At 39.8% G+C, this 25,085-nt stretch overlaps 2 protein-coding genes across 2 annotated transcripts; both read right to left on the bottom strand.

Moving 5' to 3' along the window:
* Nucleotides 1-1,444: 1,444 nt before the first annotated feature.
* Nucleotides 1,445-14,114, bottom strand: LOC5511234 (zinc metalloproteinase nas-4). Its single transcript, XM_048724640.1, has 9 exons — nt 12,716-14,114; nt 11,503-11,547; nt 11,268-11,414; nt 9,508-9,631; nt 9,005-9,186; nt 8,248-8,463; nt 7,730-7,840; nt 2,021-2,142; nt 1,445-1,554 (listed from the first exon to the last, which is right to left on the bottom strand). The coding sequence occupies exons 1-8, from the start codon at nt 12,816-12,818 to the stop codon at nt 2,057-2,059; spliced, it is 1,014 nt and encodes a 337-aa protein (XP_048580597.1). The 5' UTR covers nt 12,819-14,114; the 3' UTR covers nt 1,445-1,554; nt 2,021-2,056.
* Nucleotides 14,115-14,665: 551 nt separating this feature from the next.
* LOC5511221 lies at nt 14,666-25,071 on the bottom strand. The gene is made up of 19 exons (XM_032380533.2): nt 24,913-25,071; nt 23,759-23,911; nt 23,555-23,617; nt 23,269-23,439; nt 22,723-22,798; nt 22,543-22,621; nt 20,965-21,058; nt 20,779-20,842; nt 20,409-20,491; nt 19,458-19,624; nt 19,249-19,288; nt 18,974-19,033; nt 18,694-18,842; nt 17,978-18,009; nt 17,809-17,904; nt 17,353-17,462; nt 16,690-16,794; nt 16,391-16,521; nt 14,666-15,942 (listed from the first exon to the last, which is right to left on the bottom strand). Exons 1-19 carry the CDS (start codon nt 24,943-24,945, stop codon nt 15,759-15,761), a joined length of 1,890 nt encoding a protein of 629 aa, XP_032236424.2. The 5' UTR covers nt 24,946-25,071; the 3' UTR covers nt 14,666-15,758.
* Nucleotides 25,072-25,085: the final 14 nt, after the last annotated feature.

Below are 25,085 nucleotides of genomic sequence, written 5' to 3'. Positions count from 1 at the left end.
CGTTGTTTTTGGAACATAATTTCATGTGGGCCAACGGAAATTTGTTTCTTATCCTCTATTCATTCTATTTCACAAAAATATCTCTCACTAAATGAACGAATACGACTTCATTTTTGGATCTAAATTGTCTGGATCAAAAATCCCTCATTTTGGTTTCAGTTCATGCCAGAGATGACGTCTTAACGTAAAACGTGTATTTAATATTAAATGCGGGAAGAGAATAAATTTTTATATTAGGTTCCTTTGATGTGTGTTAATGGTAGAACGATTAAGGGAAATGGCGCGCGTAGATGGCTTGACGTCACAATTCCTTTTCGGCCAATAGGAGATCGCCATTAGCCAAAACCGTCAATCAAGGATATGATTAACCAATGACAGAATTCTGGTAAGCGTGAACGTTACAAGCCATACGAATAGTACTATAACTTATGGAAGTCCTCGTATGGAGGAAAAGTCAAGTTTCGGGATAATTTTAGGTGCCCCCCCTCCCCCCACACGAGAGGTTCCCATATATGATCTCATAATCGACTTGTGATTTCAATTACTCCTCCGGCCATGGGCTATTTAGGAATTGTGTTAAGGTGGAAGGGAATTAATCAGATGTGAGTTATTATAGGAAATAGCTGAACAGAGGAAGCTCTCCGGCGGTGACTTCATTGGATTTGATGCTCAGCCATTATAAGTAGTCACCCAATGAACCTTTTTTCTTATGAGACACTTAACGTGCCTGAGAAGGTTTCATAATCGGAAAATCTTGTTAAATTTTCTGTAAACCCTTAAGGGATAATAATTTCCCGGTAATGTCTGAGTACGTCCACCACGTGCGTCTCTAAAAGAACTTCCCTTTAACTTAAAGGCACGAAGCGGTCTGCTTTGCCTTGGCTTCTGAGCATCAACAGTGAGTTCTTAACATACTCCTTTTGGCTATAAATGTATATGTTTTTTTCCTAGTAATGGCTGGGTAACGCCTCCACATGCGCCGTCTATTAACAAAACCTTTCCTCCTTCTTTCCTCCTACTCGATCGGTCTCGATCTTTTGCTACAGCTATATTCTTTAAAGTTAGTTATTTTATTCCCTAAAATATTACAGAGGCCCGCTTTTCGCCAGATGTCCATAGGCTTTTCTATACCCGTTGATTCGTACAAACAAATTCATTAGTCAGTAATGCTATTCAAGGGTGACGCTAAGATATATATTCGGCCTAATTTGCAATTCACTTTGCACATGAATTCGAATAGATACTTTAAACTTTGAAAAGCCAAAATGTACCAATCGTTTATATCTCGTACAAATCTACCATTTTTTCTTATAAAAATCATACAAGTGTTTTCACCTATTGCCCAAGTGTAATAAAAAATATGAGTAGAATGGTAACAACATTTTTTCGTACAAATGACTCATAACTTTTTTACTCTCAAGAAAAAAAAAAGAACATGACAATATTTTTACCAATGCAAGGTCAGATTTATTATTTCTAGAATTTATTTAAGACACCCTAATAATAAATCCCTCTCCCGAAGTAATCTGACTTTATTCCTCGCGTGTCATTTATCTGGTGTCAAATTGCTGATTTCCCTCTGTAGGCTTTTCTATACCCGTTGATTCGTACAAACAAATTCATTAGTCAGTAATGTTATTCAAGGGTGACGCTAAGATAGATATTCGGCCTAATTTGCAATTCACTTTGCACATGAATTCGAATAGATACTTTAAACTTTGAAAGGCCAAAATGTACCAATCGTTTATCTCTCGTACAAATCTACTATTTTTTCTGATAAAAATCATACAGGTGTTTTCACCTATTGCCCAAGTGTAATAAAAAATATTAGTAGAATGGTAACAATATTTTTTCGTACAAATGACTCTATGATTTTTTTACTCTCAAGAAAAAAAAAGAACATGACAATATTTTTACCAATGCAAGGTCAGATTTTTTATTTCTAGAATTTATTTAAGACACCCTAATAATAAATCCCTCTCCCGAAGTAATCTGACTTTATTCCTCGCGTGTCATTTATCTGGTGTCAAATTGCTGATTTCCCTCTGTGGGGTGCTTAGTCTTGTGTATTAGCAGAACTGAAGTCCTTGAACACGACATCATCAGGCACATCGGCACTCAGGCTTGCTCGGGTGACCAGATCTGAATGATACGAGAGTTAAGCAAAGATATGTGATGGTGATGTATTTGCAAAAAGAATGAGTATCTTCTAAAACCGTAATTGAAAAGTTACGATGGTGGTCATGGTGATGGTGTTGATTATGGTGATGGCGATGGTGATGGCGATGGCGATGGCGATGGCGATGGCGATGGCGATGGCGATGGTGGTAAAGGTTGATGGTGATGGTGATGGAGGATGATGGTGATGGTGATGGTGGTGATAAAGATGATAGTGATATAGTCGTGATGAAGATGATTATGATGATGATGATAATTTTGGTGAGAGTGGTGATGGTAGTGGTAATGATGATAATGGCGATAGTGTTGGTTCTGTGGCGATGGTAGCGGTGGTGAAGATGGAAATGATGGTGTTGGTAATGGTGATGATGATAATGATAATGATGGCGGTAAAGGTAGTGGTAATGATAATGATGACAATGATGGTGATAGAAATGATAGTGATGATGATGATCGTTTCCCAAATTTTTGTTCCTCTGCCTTTCGTCTCGCTGGCAGATTTTAACGGTCAGTCGCACTTGGGATTTTTAGCACTCTAAATGTTTGTGAGGCATTGCTCTTTCGATTTGCATCCAAAAACTAAACTCAAAAGGATATTTTCATTAAAATGAAACGATAATTGTGAACGCGCGTCTCAAAAAATAAGGAACTGTACGTATCGGAACACCGCCTATTTATTCAAATAGGAGAAAAACACTTTTCCTTGTCAGAAATCAAACCAATTTGAATGAATGCAGTACAGTATGGCAGTGGTAAACAAATAGTAACGAATGACAAGCATCAACCGAAGACCTGTGGCAACAGCAAAAGGCTGAACTATTGCCAAATATGAACAGGAAGACAGGTTCCAAGACTGAGAATTCGTATTAAATTAAAAGTAAATAATCAACTAAAAACAAAAACAACAAGTCAGAGAGATAAATCCCATCAATACCCGCTGTCCCCGCCAAACCCGGAGTACACGGTGTAGTCAGAACAAAGTTGAACGATTTTTAAATCGTAAGAAACTTACAGTACAACTGGGATCAATATTGAAGGGAATGCATTACGCATGGGGTTGCGACTCAATCAATCAATCAATCAATCAATCAATCAATCAATCAATCAATCAATCAATCAATCAATCAATCAATCAATCAATCAATCAATCAATCGATCGATCGATCAATCAATCAATGGAACAAACAATCAATGAGATAATGAATTCCTGCAATACCCGCCATTCCTTTTATTATATATATATATATATATATATATATATATATATATATATATATAATAATAATAATAATAATAATAATAATAATAATAATAATAATAATAATAATAATAATAATAATAATAATATTAACAGTAGTAGTAGTAAGCAATACCCGCTATATCCGCCTTACCCGGAATACACGGTGTATTCTAAGCTAAGTTGATGTGTTTAGTTGATGAATCCATGCCATAACCGCTATACCCGCCATATTCTAAACAAACTTGAACGTTCTTTGATAATGAATTCAGTCTCGACCTCATGCTTAATCTATTCCATTCAACAATACTATGACATTAGTAGTAACTGTAAGTTTCTTACGATTTAGAAATCGTTCAACTTTGTTCTGAATACACCGGGTATTCCGGGTTTGACGGGTATAGCGGGAACTGATCGAATTTATTACTCTTGTGTTATTTTGTAAGTAGAATCATAGCGGGTGTTGTTTCACGCATGTTGTTGTGAGAAATGCATACTTTTGTTACGTAATCATCTTTGTGTTCCCTATTGAAAATGAACAAACAACCGTCTTACAATGGCATTACTGAAACTACCCAATGATAACGCAATGTGGCTACTCTATATAAAGAGACAGAAAAGGCAAGAATCAGTTCATTCACTATGAGTAAGCCGTGCTCTCAGCTCAACAGCAAGCTCATAAGGGATGCGGCCGAATGCCACCTCATCGGACCAATACAGAACCTCTGTTCTGTCATAATTTAAATGCATCTGGAGGGTAGATGAAATAGAAAACGCGTGGTCGTGGATTTGTTCAAAAAGAGAAGAATGCGATACAGCGCTGGCGAAACTTAAAGAAGTCTCATTTTTCTTCTCTGCCATAAGCACGTCTAAGCTGAAGCAAGCTAAAATGTCTGAAGAGGTAAGATTGTGAAAACTATATAAAGATATTTTTTTCGCTATTTACTTTCTTTAAATATACTTTTGGGTTTTTTTTGCAGGCAGCAAACGAAGAGTCAGGACGAGATGACGAGGAGACGGTCGCTGCATCTCAAGTTTCTACGCCGGGGAAGCAAATATATCCTGCGATTTCCTACTGGGTTGCATGCCAGATTACCTTTTTAGATGGAGACGAGGATAACTATTCTGGCAGTGACGCAGAGACGTTCAACAAAATGGAAGCTGAGTATCGCAACTGCCAGCCTTTCAGCATGCGAAAGCGACAGCTCAACATTTTACTAAAGAAGATGAAAGGAGAGAGGAGTCTGCGCCAGCAACTAAACAAGGCCCGTAAATCTAAAATGCTGAAAAGCCGAAGTAAAGGCTGGTGGATCTGGGAGTTCCACACAACTTGCTGGAATTATTACCGGAAGACCCCGAAGATGCAATGCCCGAGGAAATAATCGTGGACCTAGGCCGGATTAGAGAGGATTACCAGAAGTCTGAGGCTGAGAAAAGGAAAGTCATGGCAAGAGCGGCATTCGAGAGCCATTGGGTGCGAGCGACTGAGACTGAGCTGCACCGATGTTCGTCGAGATTGCAATCAATCTCGGAGAACGAGGCGTTGAAAAGCGCTAAAGCGTTGGTGCAACTTGTCATCAAAAGTCACCATACCAACACTGGAACTCTGGCTTGCGAGACCGCTATTGAGGAAAGACGGAAGGCGTGCATCAGCTAGGGGCTCCTCGACCAACGATGTGCGCACTTGTTGCTAAACTTATGGGATCCGCTACCAAGCTGCGACGATGAGGCAGACAGTGACCAAGATTCTTTGTTTCGAGACAGCGGATGCCCATCCCAGACACACACCCCTTCTCGCCAAGGCTCAAGTGACGATATGCCAGAGGTAAACATGTGTTTTTGTTACCTTTTTGCTGGAAATCGGGGTCTCTTAAGATCGAAGTCCACTGCCCGAACCCGTATCTTTTGAGACCAACTTTAAGATACTTGTCCTCTTCGGGCGTAAATAGGAGCGATTTTCTGCGAGCCGGGCATAGTTCTGTCATCCCAAAAGCGTCTTCGCGCTTCTGCTTTGCCGGTAGTTTGCGGGCTGAAGGCTTTATTCTCGCTGCTGGCGGTGTGGAGATTTCTTGAACTTCGTCCGTTGAAGAGCACGACTTCGTGCAGTCGTCTTGATCCCCTGAAGAGTTTGAAAGGTCGGAGAGCCTCGTTAGAACCTCTTTGTCCAGCTTGGTGCCACTGTCGCCATGTAGTTTTTCGAGGCATTCGCGCGCCTTTGTGGCGACTTCGCGTGAACGCTGCTTGCGATAGTGCACTTTGGCGACGTTCGAGCTGTGCTTCTGATCTTCAGAGATGGCGCTTCGATCGGCACTTTTTAGCACTTTGCAGCTAGACGTCTCGACGATTTGTCGGTATCGTGTGGGGTGAACATACTTGCCAGTCGCTTCAAACACAAGTTTGCTCATCAGCTCACCGAGCTTGTTGTGCTGACCCCCGTTTCTCGTAACTAGGACGTACTCACACTTGGGTTTGAGTAGCGGGCGAATGTAAGTTATTTATCCCTCGAGCACACTCATGTTTGTGTCGGTAAGAAGGAGCGAGTCGAAGCCGTACTTGCCCGCTGTTTTGAACATTTTCTGGTCGACAAAACCTCCGTTAGTCTTGGCAGTGCGCACCATGTCCACAGTCAGATACTGATACGTCATTGGCCGCGAGCCCTTGACTTGGATAAACAGATAAACGGCGAGAAATTTAGTGGCAAACGACAGATCAAACGGAGACGCCCTGTCGGGCGTGTCCTTGCACGTTCTCAGCACGGCCTCGTAGCGTGCAAGTAGCGAGACACCACACCAAGGAGCTCGTCCATGGTTGCCCAGTGCCCTTTGGCCTCTAGCACATCGATGTCTAAATCGCTAGTCCACTGTAGTCGCTTCATTTTTGAGACGGTCTTACGCACCTTTTTCAAGTATGTGTCCGTCGTAGACAGCCCTCTAAGCACCGCTTCCGATGCTCCGTTTACTTTCCTGTAGGTCACTAGTTCTGCAATGGCGTCCAGGTATCCGATTCGACCGGCATGACCCAACTGCCACTCGCTCTGCATTGAATCGGCAAATTTGAAAAATAGATTAGGCGAACACAAGCAAAAGTCCACAATATCTAATGTGAGATGATCTTCGTCCTCGCTGCAAAATTTCAGAAACTTCAAGCATTTGCTAACCAGTTGCTGCGCTTGTCGATCACTTTTGCAGCCCCCACCACTGCCCTTGAGCCACGCGGTGAATTGTTCAGCAAACGTGCAAGAATGTCAAACGATGGGACGCCATTACTTGAACGTCGTTGCCCCTTCTCCTTTTCCATTTGGCTTCGAGAAGCTTCGATGTCTGAGTCGCTGGGTTTCTCATCAAAGTAATAAAACCATGGGTGCTTTTTCTTGACGTGTTTTCTACACCCTCTTTGAGTTCCAAACCCATCGTTATGGCAGTCTGGTACAGGGCAGTGAAACAGCCCGTCATTTTCGTCTTCTTCTAAGTGCATTCTTTTTGGTTTCTTCGCAGCATTTGGAAGAAGCGACCAGTTTATCACATTACCCTGCTTTACTATCTCTTGTCACCAACGGTTAATGCGAGAATGAGAAACGTATGCGGCGTACCGCATGTTAAATGCTATCAAATAAGTGAAAAGAGCCAATCAATCACTGCCACGCGACAGCCTCGAAATAGTGGCAGCAGTCTATTGGTTGGGCACGATAAACCAAAATGGCATGCCCAAGCAAGCCTCGGCATGCCCTTGCTTTTGCACAGCTTGTGCGAGTCTAGGCATCGCTTTGAAAGATCATATCTTTTGAGATTGAGAAACAAAACCATAGATGCGGAACTTTTGTTCATGTTTTCGAAAAAGGGAACACCCCACTTCGGTCCATTGTGGCCCTTTTGTTGTTCCTTTTCGCAAAGAAACGGCACCATTTAGGCCAAATCGGTCCCACTGTTCCTATACTTTTAACCACTTAGGAACAGGTGTTCCCTTTTAAGTCTATTATCCGTAGCAAACAGGAACTTTTGTTCTTTTTGAGTGGTGGTCCTCAATTGGGAACGCGTCAATAAAGGAACTGTTGTTCCTAATTGCATCAATATAGGAACACAACAAAAAACACGCGGAACTGTTTTCGAATTTTAAAACGTCTCGTGTGTAGCTCAATCAAAATAAACCTCAAACGCGAATAGAGCAAGCCCTCATAAACTACCTCAAGCAGTATCACGGTAACTTTGGCGTTCTATCGTTGCGCATACCGCAATTAAATGCAGAATAATCAAATTAGGGAAACGTATATGATGATGATGACCATGATGATTTTCACGATCACGATGATATACTCACCACTCTTACTACATGTCCTAGAACACAGCCTATTCATCTTCTCTGTGCACCTTCCACGTTTGTGCAGTAAGGCAAGACACAGAAATGGTTCTACTTCGTCTGATTTATGCTCTATAAAGAACAAAATTATTTGTCTTATGTGTATTATGAACTGTTTCTACCTTTTAATTTTAGATCTTTAGATATCTCAGCTTGTTGTTTTGATAGGTATCCTTCTTAAGGTAAGCAACCTTCTACGACTTACTAGCATCTTTAGAGCTTATTGATTTGATAAGTGTCCCTTTAAGCATAGCAACTCTATAGGACTTACTTTTAAATTTAAATCTGAAAAAGGTTGTTGATTTGGTAAGTGTTCCTTTAAAGCAACTCTATAAGACCTTTTTTAATATCCATAAGGTTTGCTGATTTAGAAGTATGCCTTTTATGGTAAGCAACCTTATACGACTTACCTTTACTGCCCCTTTAAGGGTAAGCAACTCTATACAGCTTCCCTTTGTAAGCAACTCTATACAACTTACCTTTGCATCCATAGAGCTTGTTGATCTGGTAGACGTCCCATTTGCTGAGTCCAATGCGTTGACCGATCAGCACTCTCCTTTTCTTCGTCACGATGGTGGGTTCATCGTCATTTGAGAATGCGTATCGAGAGTAGTGCATGACGCTATGGTAGTCGTACGGCTTGCCCAGGGTTGTACCGAGATTGGCTGGGTACTTGTTGAAGTTGTGGCGATGATCTGCAAAGTGAAACAAAATTATCAATGCTGATATTAAGTTCCCAAAAAGTACTTAGAGGCACCAAAGGCCAGTAGTAGCTCCAGTACTGGTTTCATGGCCTCAGTAGAACCATTATTTTAAAGAAAAATGATGCTTGTCCTTAGAGGCAAACATTTGAGGTCTTTGAAGCCTTATGCATTGCGACGCGCGCTACCGTGACCACCAATACAAAGTTAACCATGCAACGCGCGCTAACGTGGCCACAAAATACAATAAGTTTACATTGCCACGCGCGCTACCGTGACCACCAATTAGCATGCCAGAATCTCATTGATTGACACGAACTTTATATCGGAGGATCCCGTCGTGCTATGATGCGCATCAAAACACTTTTCGGCTCTCTGGTTGGCTAGTGAAGCAATCAAAAAGCTTCTCGCATTCTCATTGGATTACTTTACAAAAAAAAGGAAAGGCACTGTAGCATGCGTCGTATGAAATTTACCACTAAAGACTTCTTAAACAAGGATCCACACTAAAAAAAGGCTTAGCTCCGCTTCTTACTTCTACCAATGTTACTCCACAAGATTTTGATGAATTTGTCCCGGTCTTGTCTTGACTGCTCGTGAAAGAATCCGAGCGAGTGCATGATCTCATGGGCGATGGTCCCAAGTCGTGTACAGCCACGCCCAATAGATATCTTCTGCTCCTTGTGCACCCAGTCTCGGCCAACTCTGGAGGAACAGCTACGCAAAGAAAAGAGGATAGTTCCATATCCAGTGGCGGATCAGAAAGAGGGAAGGAGGGGGGGGGGGGGGGGGGTGGGGAGATTCATTGTTCTTTCGTGTTTTTCTATAAATTTCTTGTGTTTTTGAAGCCAAATATATAAAAGTAGGGGGAGGCCCCTAGATCCGCCCCTGATATTCTACTACCAGCATTCGACATGCTGTCGTTGATATCCACATCTAACAACATCAGCATTGATTCATCAATAATCATCAATCACCAATCAATAATCATCAATCACATAATGTATGTAATCACTATGATTTATACTGTATACGTACCCACTTCCCTGGTAGAACTTGACATAGTTGTTTTTGTATGAATCGTCTACTTCCTGGAAGCGAATGCAAGTATGCAGCTTGATGTGTTCTATAGCCTGGTGGATCTGGCGGCGGACTCTCCTACCTACAGCACGAGAACACGACACGGTAAGTGATATCATAGAATCACGGCACACGAGAACACGACACGGTAAGTGATATCATAGAATCACGGCACACGAGAACACGACATGGTAAGGGATATCATAGAATCACGGCACACGAGAACACGACACGGTAAGTGATATCATAGAATCACGGCACACGAGAACACGACATGGTAAGTGATATCATAGAATCACGCAAGAACGCAACCACACCAAGGGCATGTTTTTTCGAAAGATGAAGAGGAAACAAAAGAAAAAATATAGGTACGCAGTGTGTATGGAAGCTATTTGCAATATTGCATCAGTTACTGATTGCTTGTTTGAGCCATACCGATTATTTATATTGTGCCCCCAACAAAACTTTGTGCCATGAGATGTGTTGTTATTTTCACAACCATGCATCAAAAATATTTTTAACAAATATCCTCAAAATTACCATAAACTTTTCAGTCGGGAGTGGCGTTATACGCTCAAACTTGCGAATGGGAGTGATAATAACGGCCGTTCACTGTCAGATCCCATGCCTCATTTCACCAATCTGTCGGCCATATTAGATTCGGTAAATACTCTAGTGTGGTCTACCTGTGGAAATGGGAACGCCGTGGACGATGTTGAGGTTGGGTTTGCAGTTGTCGCATGGATAAAAGAAAAGACTCGGTCGAGCATGAAAAGTTCAAATTATACCGGGAAATGAGTTTTATACAAGTTTTATACCTTTATGAGTTTCGTTAATTTAAGTATAAAATCCCCGGAGTAAAAATTATATACAATGAGGTAGTTATGTTTTACTGCGCATGCGTAGTCAGAGTTATATCGTTTATCGAGTTATACAATTAAAAAAATAAAGCCATTAGTTACGAACTCATTTATAAAAGTGTGAAATTGATAAGGGTTGAGAATTGAAACATTGTGACGTCGCGATTATCCTGATTATACGAGTTTGCGCGTTTCCATCAAATTAGCTTCCCACATGGTTATCTCTACAACAATTATCTAGGGTATAAATATTCGCTCGCAAGTAATACAATACACCAAAAACTGGAAATCGACTGTATTGTATCCATTGTTCTGGAACGAGATCGCGACAGTTTGGGCTTTTTGATTCCGCTCGCAAGTAACGTGTAGTTGATAAGAAGACAGGATAGCCACGCTAGCAAATAAGCACATAATGACACCTCCTCTGAAAAGGGGAGGGGTGGTATGGGATTCACAAGAAACAATTTGACACTAGGGGAGGGGTAGTACCTGAACCTAAAAGAAGGGTTCAAAGTTCATTTGACTTAGAAGCTATTTAGCGCATGCGCAAATAGCTTCAAAAATGAAGGTAAACGGAAAAATTGATGATGACTGAAAAAAGGCATGATAAAGACTGTTTTGACAGTAACAATTAGTCGTGATAATCATTATCGATTATAAAAGCCAATGACAAAAGGAAGAAAATGAAGACGAAAAAGAAAAAAAAGGAAACTGTTGATGATGATTTCACACTGCAAATTATGATAATGAAGGCAAAAAAAAACGACGAGAAAAGAAAAAAAGATATTGATGATAATGACGACGTAAAAAGAAGCAGTGAAAATAAGGAATATTACTAGCATCATCAATTCTGCTTACCCAAGAGCTCGTCGAACTTGTAATAAAGTTTTCCATTTGGCCAGCGGTAGATTGGTCTACGCAATGCGTCTCGTACGTCAATGCTTCCCCCATGAGTCAGTGCATGCCGAGTGCTCGCGTCAATTTCAATATCCCCCTCAAATAGACCTAGACGCACAAAAAGATGGGACTTGAGACAGCTGAGAGCTTTGATTATTTTGAAATTACTTATTTATAATTGAAAATTTATACATGCCTGATTCTTGTTCACTTTTTGTATGATCTTCTTTAAGAATTTCTTCTGCCAATAAAATAGACAAATATTAAAATCAATTGACAAATTATACTATTGTTGCCGTGAAATTACTATAGTTCTTTTTGGTTTTATTATTTTTAAAAAGTTCAAGAGACCTACCCTGCAAGGAATCCCTCGATTCAACAGAGAGGCTGTTATTATTCTGCTATTGTCTATTCGCCATTCTTAAGTAACGCGGGGGATTGGGTCGAGTTGATACGCGAACAGCATGCTTGGACGTTTTTAGGGGACTGATTCAACATGGCATCGAACGATGCCGATGTTGATGCTGTGAATATAACTAACGAAGAAGTTATATAGCTTTTATTCAGCATCACATGAACATGTTGAATTGCGTTCCCTAAAATCCCAGTATGCTGTTCGAGAGAAAGATTTGGTTGGGGAGAAGTGTTAATTTTCCAATAGCATGACGTCATCACAATGCTAGAAATACAGCGATATGAAATCGGAGTCTCTTGTTAATGGCAATAAAGCCATATCGAATTTATTATGAGTTACATGATGATATTGAATTCGTGGAAAGCAGTTTAGAAATCAATGTGTCTTCTATATAAGACACGTTTCTTGGCAAAGCTTTGGGTTATTTTTTTAACATAATTATTCACACACTTTAAAGGTATTCTGATAATTCTTGTTGCGTGTTTGCGATATTTCCTCTCTTGATATGCTACGCTCCGAATCGAACAAAAAAATTTATTTATAACATCGAAACTATACTAAAAAGTCACATTGAAAAACGACGAGTAAATAAGTGACCACACAATTGAGGCAAAGAACTAATATAGAGCATGAATTGAAAGGTTTTCATTGACATTAAAAATATCAAACCTCAAAAATCGAGAATGTTCTTAGCCGTCGTTCTGCCTCTTATCACTTTATGAAAAAGGTTTTGAAATATAAATATTTAAGGTTTCTATGTCCACTCAGTATTAAAGCCAAATAGAAAATATTAATAATTATTCAAGTACCTTTTTGATGGCCTTAAACTAAAAGCACAAAAGTAAATGAACCTCAAGTTAAAAGTTTTAAAGACATTAAGTTTTTCGCATCATTCCTTTTTGTTTTTTAAGAAAGGTCGCGAAACTTTATTAAACTGCTAACTTGCTTGTGGTGAGCAGAATAAACTATATACCAGTTTCAAAGTAAGTCTTACCTCTTAGTTCTTTGTAAATTTCAGTATCCAAGGCCTTTAGAAAGGCCCCTTGTGAGAAACATAGAATCACGAAAGCCAGCAGAGGCAGCACCATTCGGTCCATTGGTAATCTTGTGATAATATCCAAAATATTCCTCTACTAGCTAATAAACCATAAAACAAATACAAGGGACCGTTAAACAAATAGAGATCCTCGTATCAAGGAAAGTCTGAGGCCATTTGAAAGACTGCGAGCGTTGATAAAAGCAGTAGATTTAAAGTCCAAACAACGCTTCCACTCTCCACGATTCAGTGCTTTTTCATTTCCCGTTTAATGCCTCAAGTGAATAATTACTCGCTTGATATGAATTTGCTCCCAGTTCCACTACGGCTCCAATAATCCACGTAAGGTAATTGCGCATTGTTAGATTGTTTATGAACTGCGTATTAGAAATATCTTTTTCTTTCTTTGGTTTCTGGAGTGACCCTTGGGGAGACCCAGAATATCTCGGAATTTGGGTATTTGTTTTGTTGCATCAGGAAAGTGGTTGCATGAGTCTTGCTGGTTTTTTTTTATCATTTGCTGCTGTTTAATACATGGGGCAATTAATTAAACCACCGGTAGATCTCATCGCTCTAGTATCAATTAGTTCTTAACATCAAATTTATAAAAGTAGGCAATATATATTTATTTAAAAAAAAAATTACTAGAATAAAGAAACCTAGTGTCATTATGAATCCATGTGTCGCACCACAAAACCTGCAAAGAAATATGAACTGTGAAATAAATCAATACAAGGTTGAAGCGGTATGCATATACACCTCGTGAAAATAAAGTAGTCGCGCTTACCTTTTCGAGCATTAGCCCTCAGTCCTGTGCCTTTGCTTGGCCTTTCTAAAAATATCTAGAACTTTTCACAAAGCAGGTAATTTTTGGGGATTTATTTTGTGTTGGCTCTGTGTGCAAAAAAAGTAATAATAAATTTAAAAAAATAACGGAACGCGCAACGGACACATTTTTCTTAGTGCGGCCTGAGTGGCAAAGAACCAAAATTGTTGTGATTCTGAAGGTGCGGCAAAAGACGATAAACTGCTGCATGTTTTTATATCAATTAGCTGAATATAAAATAGATCCGTGGTTTTTGGTCATAATGATCGTGTTTCTTCCATCAAGGCTGTTTGTACAGTTTATTAGAGTTCTTCCCTTAAGCCATCAAATCATTTTGGGGCCGTCGAAGATTGACCTTTTACATTCCATTCACCGTGGGAGAAATTGGTCACAATGGAATCTAGCTGGGCGGTAAAATTTGGCAAAGGCAAAATGACAGTAAACTAAACTATACATAAAGGGAATTGAGAGAATGAGAATTACGTTGAGAATTGACAGCCCGCAATCATTAGGTTACATTATTATATTTTTGAACCCTATTCGACTAAATGATCTATCGTTTTTTTTTTTCACGTTTGGTACAGATCTTTGCTGAGGGAGGTGTCTCAGGTAGGCTACTGACCGGCAGGCCTACCCACGGTCTACAGCGACTGCATTAGCTTAGGATATGCAACTAGGCAAAGCGAAGCCGAGGATTTTGAGACAAATTACATGTTGTCTACCTTAAGGCTAGATGTAAATGACAAATGAAACGACTGTTGAGTCGAGTGAGTAATACGCCACTTGGAATTTCCTTGTCGCCTCGTAAATCTGAATAGCGGCTTCGCAGGTGTTAACGGATTTCTGAAAGGAGAGAGGTTGGGTCTAGTGTGCGATTATTCACTTGTCAACTTGTAAATTTGAATAGGGGTGACGAAGGTGGCTAGTGGTGGGGGAAGGGATGGGGTGAGCGAGAGATACCGTTCTTATGATTCCCATGTCGCTTCATAAGTCCTCAAAGAGGTGTAACAAATGGCTAGGAGTGTGTAAGAGGAAGTGTTCTCGTTCATGTCACGAAACACCCAACAGTAATTCTGCAGTAATTGTGTCCCAATAATTTATTGAATGGTGCTGACACAATATCTGTAAACTATACAACTATACACTGTACAACTATAAATTCTACACTTGTGCGATATGGAGCAAAAATATTGGGGAATACATGATAAAAGTTTACAGGAATGGATACAATTGGTAGCGTGCTGCGGAAAAAAGAAAAATACAAATGCTCCCAGGAAGGTACAAGCAAAAGCACTCAATATATCTACCAGGAATATGTACAGTTCACTATTATTATATTATCATACTTCGACCTTAAATGTTTTCCACCATTCACAACTACCTCTGAGCTTTTCTTATAGGCATATTTGCAGATAAGGTCAATGCACAAAGTGGACTCTCACCAGCTTAGTGCCTGGAGGTCTGATCGGGTTTCCTGTGGTAATGAAATGAAGTCACCCGAACACCTCACCTCAAACTGGATTGGCTCTCACCAGTCCCTCTTGCCTCATAGAGGTACTAGGCTGAGGTCAAACTCTTATGGAAAGCTTCTGACACAGGCTTACCAACCTCTCAGTCAGTCTCCAGTCAATACCAGTAACTAGGCTGAGGTCCAACTCTTTAGGGATGCATCAGGGTGCTATACCCCTATCACCCAAGAAGAAAAAGACTGATATGACCTACACTAATTAGCTTTCTACACATCTTTGTTCAAATACTATGCGGGGTATTCGGGCTGTAATTTACAAATCTTTCTTTCCCATGATCGACTCAACAGATGCATTACAGTCGGCTTTGTGAAGCTCTGGTCAGATATATTGCGGGATATTCGGGCTGTGATTTACACATCTTTCGTTCACGTGATCGACTCAACAGAATGCGTTACAGTCGGCTTTGTGAAGCTCTGGTCATATATGTTGCGGGATATTCGGGCTGTGATTTACACATCTTTCTTCCCTGTGATAGACTCAACAGAGTGCGTTACAGTCGGCTTTGTGAAGCTCTGGTCAGATATGTTGCGGGATATTCGGGCTGTGATTTACGCATCTTTCCTTCACGTGATCGACACAACAGAATGCATTACAGTCGGCTTTGTGAAGCTCTGGTCATAATGTTGCGGGATATTCGGGCTGTGATTTACACATCTTTCTTCCCTGTGATCGACTCAACAGATGTATTAGAGTCGTCTTTGTGTAGCTTTGGTCTAATGTTATGTAGGATAGTCAGGCCGTGATCAGACATCTCCCACGCATCACGGTCTGTTGCGTCACTCTTTATAAACATCAGCACTTCGTCCAGACCGAGAGAGGCAATGGCATCTCTGCAGAAACAAGGGTGAGGAGTGTTGAATGGGCTAATACTGATACCGGAGGAATGCTTGGAATAAAGATAGTGGGTGCTTGGTATCGAGGGTGCTTGGTATCGTGGGTGCTTGGGATAGTGGGTGCTTGGTATCGTGGGTGCTTGGGATCGTGGGTGCTTGGGATCGTGGGTGCTTGGGATCGTGGGTGCTTGGTATCGCTCACTTGGTATCGTTATTTCAATTGCGCAAAGAAACATATTATATTGAGGGTTCTATGCCCAACAGGAGTGTCTCCAACTGATATCACGTGATCTAGCTGGGTCACGAGACAGGAGACTGTTCCTGATTGTGTTGAGGGGGGGGGGGGGGGGTTGTTGGAGGTGGTGGTGGTGCTGGAGGTACCAAAAGAAATGGGTTGGGGGGTGTACGGGAGGGTTTTTTGTGGGTTAGAGTGCAAAGTCCTCACTTGTTCTCGTGTGAGTCCAGCATGGCTAGGATTATTTTAGCCACGATGTTCTGCAGCAGTGGATCGTTGGAGACGGCAAAGTCTGTCAAGCAATTCTTCAGGTCGGGAAAATCTACCAGCTTTTGACACGCCTATGATCAGGAAAAAGGCGAGAAAATTATGAAGTAACGAAACTCTGCAATGTGAATTTACAATGGCAGGCTGTCCATATTGTCCTAATAATTTGGAAAAAATTCAAGCCAGCGCTTTTTATTCTGTGAAATACTGTTTTTCTAACATAGCCATGCAGATGAACTTACAGACTCATTTTCGGCGTAGTAAAGCAGTATTTTGCTTGCGAGTAGGTAGAGTTGTTCGTCATCACTTGTACTGGGCAGGAAGAGTAAGTAATCCAGCAAACCGTCCTATAACCGAGACGCACATGTCTTTGACTTTCACACACAGAATAGTGTTCTCGCCATACACGTCTTGTATTAACATAGAGATGTATGCAAACCTACTTAGTGCTATACTATCATAAAAATATACTTGTCTCTAGTGTTCTTGCGATCCAAAATTGTTCTTAAATTAGCAACTTATGTCTATTTTCAAGTAAAAAAAACTTGCGTTTCAAATGTTATACTTACAGTGGCACAAAGAGAGATGTGTTAAACCGTGTCTCCTTTTGGCATGCAAATACTCACAAACAGGCTTTTCTTGTTCTAGCAACATGTTGTGACCACATGACCAGGGGCGGATCCAGAAAATTAAAAAAGGGGGGGCCCAAGCAAAAGTTTCAAGAAAGGGGGGCGGCGTACTTGTTATTCTTCCGTATATTTCTTGTTATTTTTCAGCGAAATGTCTGAAAATAGCGGGGGGGGGGGGGGGGGGGGGGGGGCTCGGCCCCCTACTAGATCCGCCAATGTTTTATCTGCTCTTCACATGCAAAGGGCCCTACTTCTCACCAAATGTTATATACTTACATGGCCGATTATGGTGTCTGAGTTCTCGATTGCAAGAAGCTCAAGAGTCTGCAGTGAAAGGCGCTGCGTCTCATCATCTCTGGACCGGCATAACTTCTCCAGGGCAGAAACTAGGGAAATCAGAAAAAGGCTAACATAAAGAATAACAAACGACCTTTAACCTCAAAGTATAAACTAGATAAATAATGAAAATAAACACAAATAAGAACAAAACAAAAACAGCTCATAACCTCCCCAAGCCAGACTGATAATGAAAATAAACATAAATAAAAACAAAACAGAAACAGTCCATACCCTCCCCAAACCATACACTAGATAAAGAATGAAAATAAACATAAATATAAACAAATCAAAAATAGTCCTTAACCTCCACAAGCCAGACACTAGATAAATAAAGAATACAACCTTGTACAATGCAAAACAGTCCTTCAAAATGACAACTTGCTTTCTTTTTACCTGACGCCTGTTGGGCACTCATCATAATTCGGATTTCTGCACTGAAGGCCAGCTCCAAGAAGATGGCGGACACAATCCGAGAAGCAGGAACATGCACTATAAACATACATACACCATGAGCAACAAACCGCTAGCAGCTATTTTTCTGTAACTAAAATCAGCTTCCTACCTCGTTCTGCAATATAGAATAGGTCATCCATTCTGCAAAAAAATTACATAAAAAATGGTTGGATTAGACGTTTAATGATATAAGATGTAAAAAATGAAAACTGCTCACAATGAAATTAAAAATGACTGAAACTTCTTTGCAATGAGTTCTGTGGTGGTAATCAGAGCACAATGAATCAACTAATAAATCTCTTTTTTTTTTCAAAGAAAAATCAAATATTCTTTGAGGTGTTCTTTGCAGGGTTGATTACCAGGGAAACCACAAAAACGAACAGTTTAATAATGTACCAAATGCAACAAGTTGATTATTGCTTGTATTTTCATTTGCAGGGTTGATTACCAGGGAAACCACAAAAACGAACAGTTTAATAATGTACCAAATGCAACAAGTTGATTATTGCTTGTATTTTCATAAAAAAATTCCCTTGTGTGGTATTTTGAGCGTTATGTTGAGAGGGAGAATTCTGCTGGTTTTCCTTGTTTGATTTGAGATTTGTCTAAGTTCCTGAGCTATTATTTGGCTGAAGAGTAGTTGCTCCTTGAGTGGATGCACACCTTCAAGACAATTTATCCCTTAGACTGTTGCCTTTAGTATCTTGATCTTGTTGTGTTTATCTTTAATTTATGAATTGTTTGGGTTGTGGGTACTTCTCACGGCCGGCACAGGCCGGTTGAGGTGTTAATGGGTTAAAAGGGTTGCTGAAGGCCCATGCTTACCCATTCTCGTTTAGAAGAGTTTGTCGGTTAGCCTCACTGTCTGCCACAATGTAACTCAGAGCTGTCACAGCCTCATTCACCACTCGCTTGTCTTTACTATGCAGCAAGGCACACAATGTCCGCACTCCACCAAGCTCAACAAACTGATCCTAGGCATCACAAGATTTAAATTCAAGAAATGGGAAGAACGTTCTTCAGACTAGGTGTATGTAAGTTTGATTTAAGGTAAAGAAATACTCCACAGACTGGGGTATGTAAAGAACTCTCCACAGACTAGTACCTGTATAGCAGGGATCGTAAGCAGCTCGGATACAGCTTCGGCAGCATATTCTTGTGTTGCCTGGGTAAAAATATAAAGTATAGAGCTAATAAAAGAAACAAACCTCTAGAGGTTGAAACCCTATAAATTAAACATCAAAAAGAACAAACTGTAATTTGAAAAATGTTAAAATTCCTGTGAGTGAACGTTTCTAAAAACTAAAAATTTGCAGGTAGAAGGAGTGGCAGCAGTGCATTTATCATTCTTTTATGAAACAAATAATATTTTAAACTCACAATATCATCAGAGAGGCAAAGATTCATCAGAGACTCCAACCTTAAACAGAATAGTACAACTCTATTATTAAATAATCTAACACGTCTTAATACTTTAATACTACTACTACTAAGACAAGTGAACATCACTGCCATCACTCTGCTACAACACTACTGGTAATAATTTGTTAACAAAGAGACAATGGAAAAGTTCACATTTAGGCACTCACCCTCCTTCACCTACAATCCTGAACTTAGTCTCGTCCCCAAGGGCAGCAAGGCTGGCAAGCTCAAACGCTGCGTGGCGCCTCTCCTTAGTATTCCCCAGTTTAGCACTATTCATTACTTTGTCAATGTCACGGGTTTGAATCAGAAACTTCTCAATAATGTTGCCAACCTAATACATAAAAAATGCTTTGAATCAGGAATTTCTCATATTCTTGTCAACTTAATACATAACAAATATGAATGCTTTGAATCAGATACTTCTCAGTTGTAATGTTGCCAACTTAATAGAGGCAGTACGCAGCTCTTACAAGCTGCAATTTGATTGGGCAAATGAACAATATCTGCACCTCGACACAAAGAACGAGATGAATAGAGACAAAAGAACTCCTTTGTAGAACAAAGATAATAGGAGACAAAGCAGCTGCGTACTTACTCACTTAATACAATAATGTTTTATAGCCAAATTCGTTGTTGTGCAACCTGCCAGAATCCAAAATTCCTTTCTTTGTTTGGGAATAGCGCATAGTCAATCAAACCAAACAATCAAAACCAGACAAACGGCCCCCAAAGCTTGTGTCTGACTACGCGCTATTTCCAAATGAGACATGGATTTTGGATTCATCGAGGTCACGTAGCAACGAATTTGGCCGTAATACAAGAATCTTTTGAATCAGGCACCCCTTAATACTGTTACCAACCTAATACATAACAAATACGAATAGTTTGAATGAGAAATGTCTCAATACTGTTGCCAACCAAATACATAATAAGAAAAGACTGACAATGGTCAAAGTATCTAGGATTTGATGATGGGGTATGCGGACATAGTGGAGATCTTTTGTCCCACTACTGGTACCACTGTGTAACTCTGTCTTATGATTTGTAGACTATGTGCAGACAAAGATATTAAATATGGATTTCCCACCTTTTTTACTGACAGATAGCTCACTAACCTCATAATTGAAGTTGAAGATGAGCATGATGGAGATGAAGATGCTGGCAGCTAGTGCAACAGCTTGGGTCAGATAGAGAATAACTGCATTGGCAAGAAAACATTGTCACTTCTCTATACAAAAGCACATTCCAATTCAACAAGATATCAAAAGAGGGAAAATTTACAGCTTTTTCATGACAAGTCAAACTAGTGGTTTATAAAAAAAGAAACCTACGATGCCTAAAGGGAGAGGAGGGTGCAGAGGGGGGGGGAGCTAAATATTTTTTTTGTCATTATTTTGAACAATGTTGGCATGTACAAACTCAATGCAAACTAAAAAAAGCAGTCCCATTCTAGGTTGCAAGGACAGTAAACTGCATCACACTTACTTGACCACCACATCAGTTCTTTCTGTCGTAAGCAGCTGGGATCTTGATTGTCACAAACAAATGCCTGACAAACAGATGTAAGTAAACAAAATTCAAAGTTGACAGAGGTTGTGTCAGACACCTGGAATGTGAAACCACATTGTAAAAAAAACACATTAAAATGATTATTAGTCAGTCTGCACTTACCAGCAACTCAAAAATAAGGTAGATCCCCATCAACAATGAGGCAGTTAGGTTCATGATTGCACCCACAGAGAAGAAAATCATGAAATGCTTTTTGCTGAAATGTGAAGGAAATGACAATGCTAGATTTAAGCTGAATAAAAAAAGGTCAGTCAAAAGAACAACAACTTTGGTAAGCTCTTAGTGAAATAGACACCCCCCTCCCTTCTAAAGAAGGCCAATCATGTTTGCCATTTTACGGTCCTGCACAATACCAAATCAATTTCCATCTGTTCTCTTCTAGCAAGTGACTGATGTGCTTTCAATAAAATGGTGTTACTAAGGTATTAAACTCCAATTGTGTGTGACTATTTTGAATTACTACACATTTAGGGGTGTATAACCCTCCAAGGAATATCACACAGTGGAACCCTGTTAATACAGACACCCTAGGGACTTTCATAAGTGACCGTATTATTGGGGAGTCTGTATTAAGCGGGCTGCCCTAAAAGACGTCAAAAATGCATTTTAAACACTCAGAACTCAAGGCAAATTGATAGATCCATTTTCCCAAAACTAAAATAAAATTGCTATTCACGCCTCTCTAGGCTATTAGAAAAGTATAGTCTGGGTCCCATCTACAAAATTCGAAGTGCGTGGTAAAGCGTCAAACATGGTGCGTTGATGCGATATATGAGATCTCTCAGATTTTACCAACATACCATGCTCGCACAAGAAAAAGCCATATTCACAGGTCGATTTTCCCAAAAACCTTAAACAATAGCGCTAATCAGACGTCCCTGAGCTATTAGAAAATCATCGTCTAAATCCCATCTACAATACTCGAAGTGCGTTGTACAGCACCATATTTACTAACTACCTTCTCCACTCAACAACAAAAAAAAAAACTCATTTGGCTAAAGTACTTCTGCAAACTAGTGATATGTTCTGGTTATTTCTTTGTTACTCAAATTCATGGCAATATTTTTATAAAAAACAACAACAAAACAGGATAACTACTCCTTTCCTCAATCGTCCTTGCGATTGACAATATCAACTCAATTATTCTAACTGAATCCGTTATCTGTAATTCAACTAGGTTGTGAAAACTCTGCTCAGAAGGTATTTTGTACACTCTGGATTTGCTAGTCTATAGTCTGGTACGCTAACTTTGCTTTGTGAGTGTTCTACACAGCACTATTTATTGTGTTCTGTGTGTTTTGATGTTTCTATTTGCTAAGGAGCATTAGATTAGAAAAGCTTGATTAATATCAGATTAAAACTCAAGAAAATGCCTTTATTAAAAAATCTCCTGAAAGTGCGAGACTCGAATTTCTTTTGTCTGTAAACCTGGGTTAATTTTGCATGAAAAATGTTTTTCGGGCCACATAAAAGTGTCTGTTGTTAGTATTAACGGGTGTCCGTATAAAGCGGGTTAAATTTTAAGGTAATATATGAGACTTTTGTTAGGACTTTGCTTACTGTCCAGAAAAGCAGGGTGTCTGTATTAAGCGGGGTTCTACCGTATTCAGATATTTCTACTATAATTTTTAATGTGCAGCATGGCAGCATATATGAGAGATGAGTAAAAGGTTAACTTACTTCATCCCATATTTTCCAACAAAACCTCCAAGTCTTGTGTAATTAGGACAGTATGCAAAACCAAATATCATCAACAAACCTGAAGAAACACTAAAAATTAATATCTAGAGGGAATACCATTAAAAAAATTCAACATGTGTAATGTAAATTAATTTTTAACACTAAATAAAATAGTCTTACCAGACCAGCTGGCAGCATAGCGGTATGTGGTGGTCAAAGACAGAACAGCGGCCAGGAAATGAATCCAAAGAAGTACCTGGAAAACAAAATGAAAAAAAAATTAAAAAGCTATCTTGCAAAGCCTATACTTTTTTCTTGTTGTGCACTCTACTAGAGAATCCCAGTAGCAAATCTCATGGCAAGGGTTAAAGGATTTATCTCTGAGGATATATAATTTTTTCTAGTGCCATCTCCAAACTCCTCCATCACAGCAACTGAAAAAACATATCCTACTCAGGAATAGAAAGCCATTTGGGTGTGGACGACAGCAATTTGAAAATAACTTTAGTAAAAGATATGCTGGTCACATTTAAAACTAGCACTGGTGAAACAATATCTCAAAGTGATTAAGCATCAAGTGATACTAGCAGTGGTGAAACAATATCTCAAAGTGATTAAGCAGCAAGTGATACTAGTAGTAAGGTGATTAGTTGTACAGTTGACCACAGCAGTACAACCAAGTTTTTCGTATATAATATTCATATCTGTGGTCCAAGAACATGGTACCTTGAAATCTGTCAGCAACTTTTCCCTCTTGGTGAAAATGGCTATCTCTTTATAAAGTGCTTTCTGGACATCATCAAGCTCATGGTGACCTGCGGGGAGATTAGCCTTGGAAGAGAAGTCATGCTCGTCATCAATTCCACTATTCCTTGATCCATGAAGATTTGCATAGGACTGAAAGGCAAATAAATTTAGAATTATATTTGTCTAGAATGCAGTTACAGTGGTAACATACAAGAAAATACACATCAATTTTATTTAGTAATTGACATAAGACATGTATACTTACTCCTCGTTTCCTTTTACTCATGGGAACCATCTTTATGACAGAATTGTCAAGTATCTTGTAATCCTGCAATCCAATCCAAACATGGGTTATTATAATTTCCAATTGATGGGGTTACAAGACTATAAGGGTAAATGCTATGGCTAGCATTGTAAAATATGTGGAAAAAAAACTAGAGCAACTAAAGCAACTTGTTTTTTTTCTTACATCTAGAGTATAGGCATCTCGCAGGTATTCCCCCTTAAATCTGAAGCGGAACTGGTGCTCTTCTCTGCCAAGCTCATACAATATGTGGAGCATCTGTGCCCGTGCTCTTGCGATGGTGTCATGTGGATTGCATATTAAGGTAAAGGTCTTGTTCTGTGAGGGAGAGAATGTTTGAGTTGTTAAGCATGGTGATCAAAGAATGGCACAACTAATACTTCACAGGAGACTCAAGAGAACAGACAATTGAAATCTGGACATTATAGCCCAGGGTCGTAGACAGCATGAGGCAAGTGAGGCACTCGCCTCTGTAAAATTAGTGTTTCACAATTAAAAAGTATGAGGTAAAACACCTGCTTTTGTTGTATTTATCATCCGGTGGCTAGCTTTGCCTTGATCAAATTTGGATTCTGTCTACAGGCCTGTAGCCTACTCCCTGTATACCCATATCCCCCAGTATATTTACCCCCAATAACCCCCAGTATATTTAAATCCAAGTACCCATCACATTTTACACTCAAGTATATACTCCTAGTATATTTCTACCCAAGTACACACAATATATTTCCATCCATGAGCCCTCCACTTACCAGTATATGAACACTCAATTATCCCCCCCCCCAGTATATTTACACCAAAGAACCTACCAGTCATATTAGGCCTGTAACACATACATCAGGAGGCTACAATAGAGTATACTCCCCCCCCCCCCCCCCCCCCCCCCCAGGCTACAGGGCTAGGTTTACATTTAAATACTTTACCCTCCAGTATGAACTAACCCTGTTACACCCGAGTAAATTTTGTTTACACTGTAGGATTACAATCTTTTGATAGAAATAAGGTAGCAAAAGGGAACTACGACCAGGATGTAGTTGTAACAAAGTTTGGCTGATAAGGACGAAATATTTGGAGCCATTGGTGCTTTTGATGACTGCCACAGCAGCCGGACATTGAGGTTAAATTCTAAATATTCAAGAGCGCCCCATATTGTGAAAGATTATTACAATCTTAATCAAGGAAAATTAAAATAAAGCAAGGAAGAACATGCAATCTAAGCTTTTAGCCGACTGCATACCCTCGTTGTCAACGATAATAAACAACAAAAACAGGGTACGGAAATTATGCTCCAAAATTAAGCTTAAGACTACTACACTTACCGGGAAAGCTTTGCTTTCTACATAAATCAGCATCTTTGTGCTTCGGTTTTTGCAGAAACAGCAAATTGTCAGATTGAAAACAACAAAATTTCGATCATGGCTTCTTGCTCCACGGAATGACGTCAAAAGTGACGTTGATCCCTCGGGTTTCCCGCGACTGACGGGTCTCACGT

The sequence above is a fragment of the Nematostella vectensis genome, chromosome 3 (assembly GCF_932526225.1).
Source record: "Nematostella vectensis chromosome 3, jaNemVect1.1, whole genome shotgun sequence".
In the NCBI taxonomy this organism is placed as follows: domain Eukaryota; kingdom Metazoa; phylum Cnidaria; class Anthozoa; order Actiniaria; family Edwardsiidae; genus Nematostella; species Nematostella vectensis.
The sequence above is the reverse complement of the archived record's forward strand: the minus strand, read 5'-3'. Positions and strand labels throughout refer to the sequence as shown.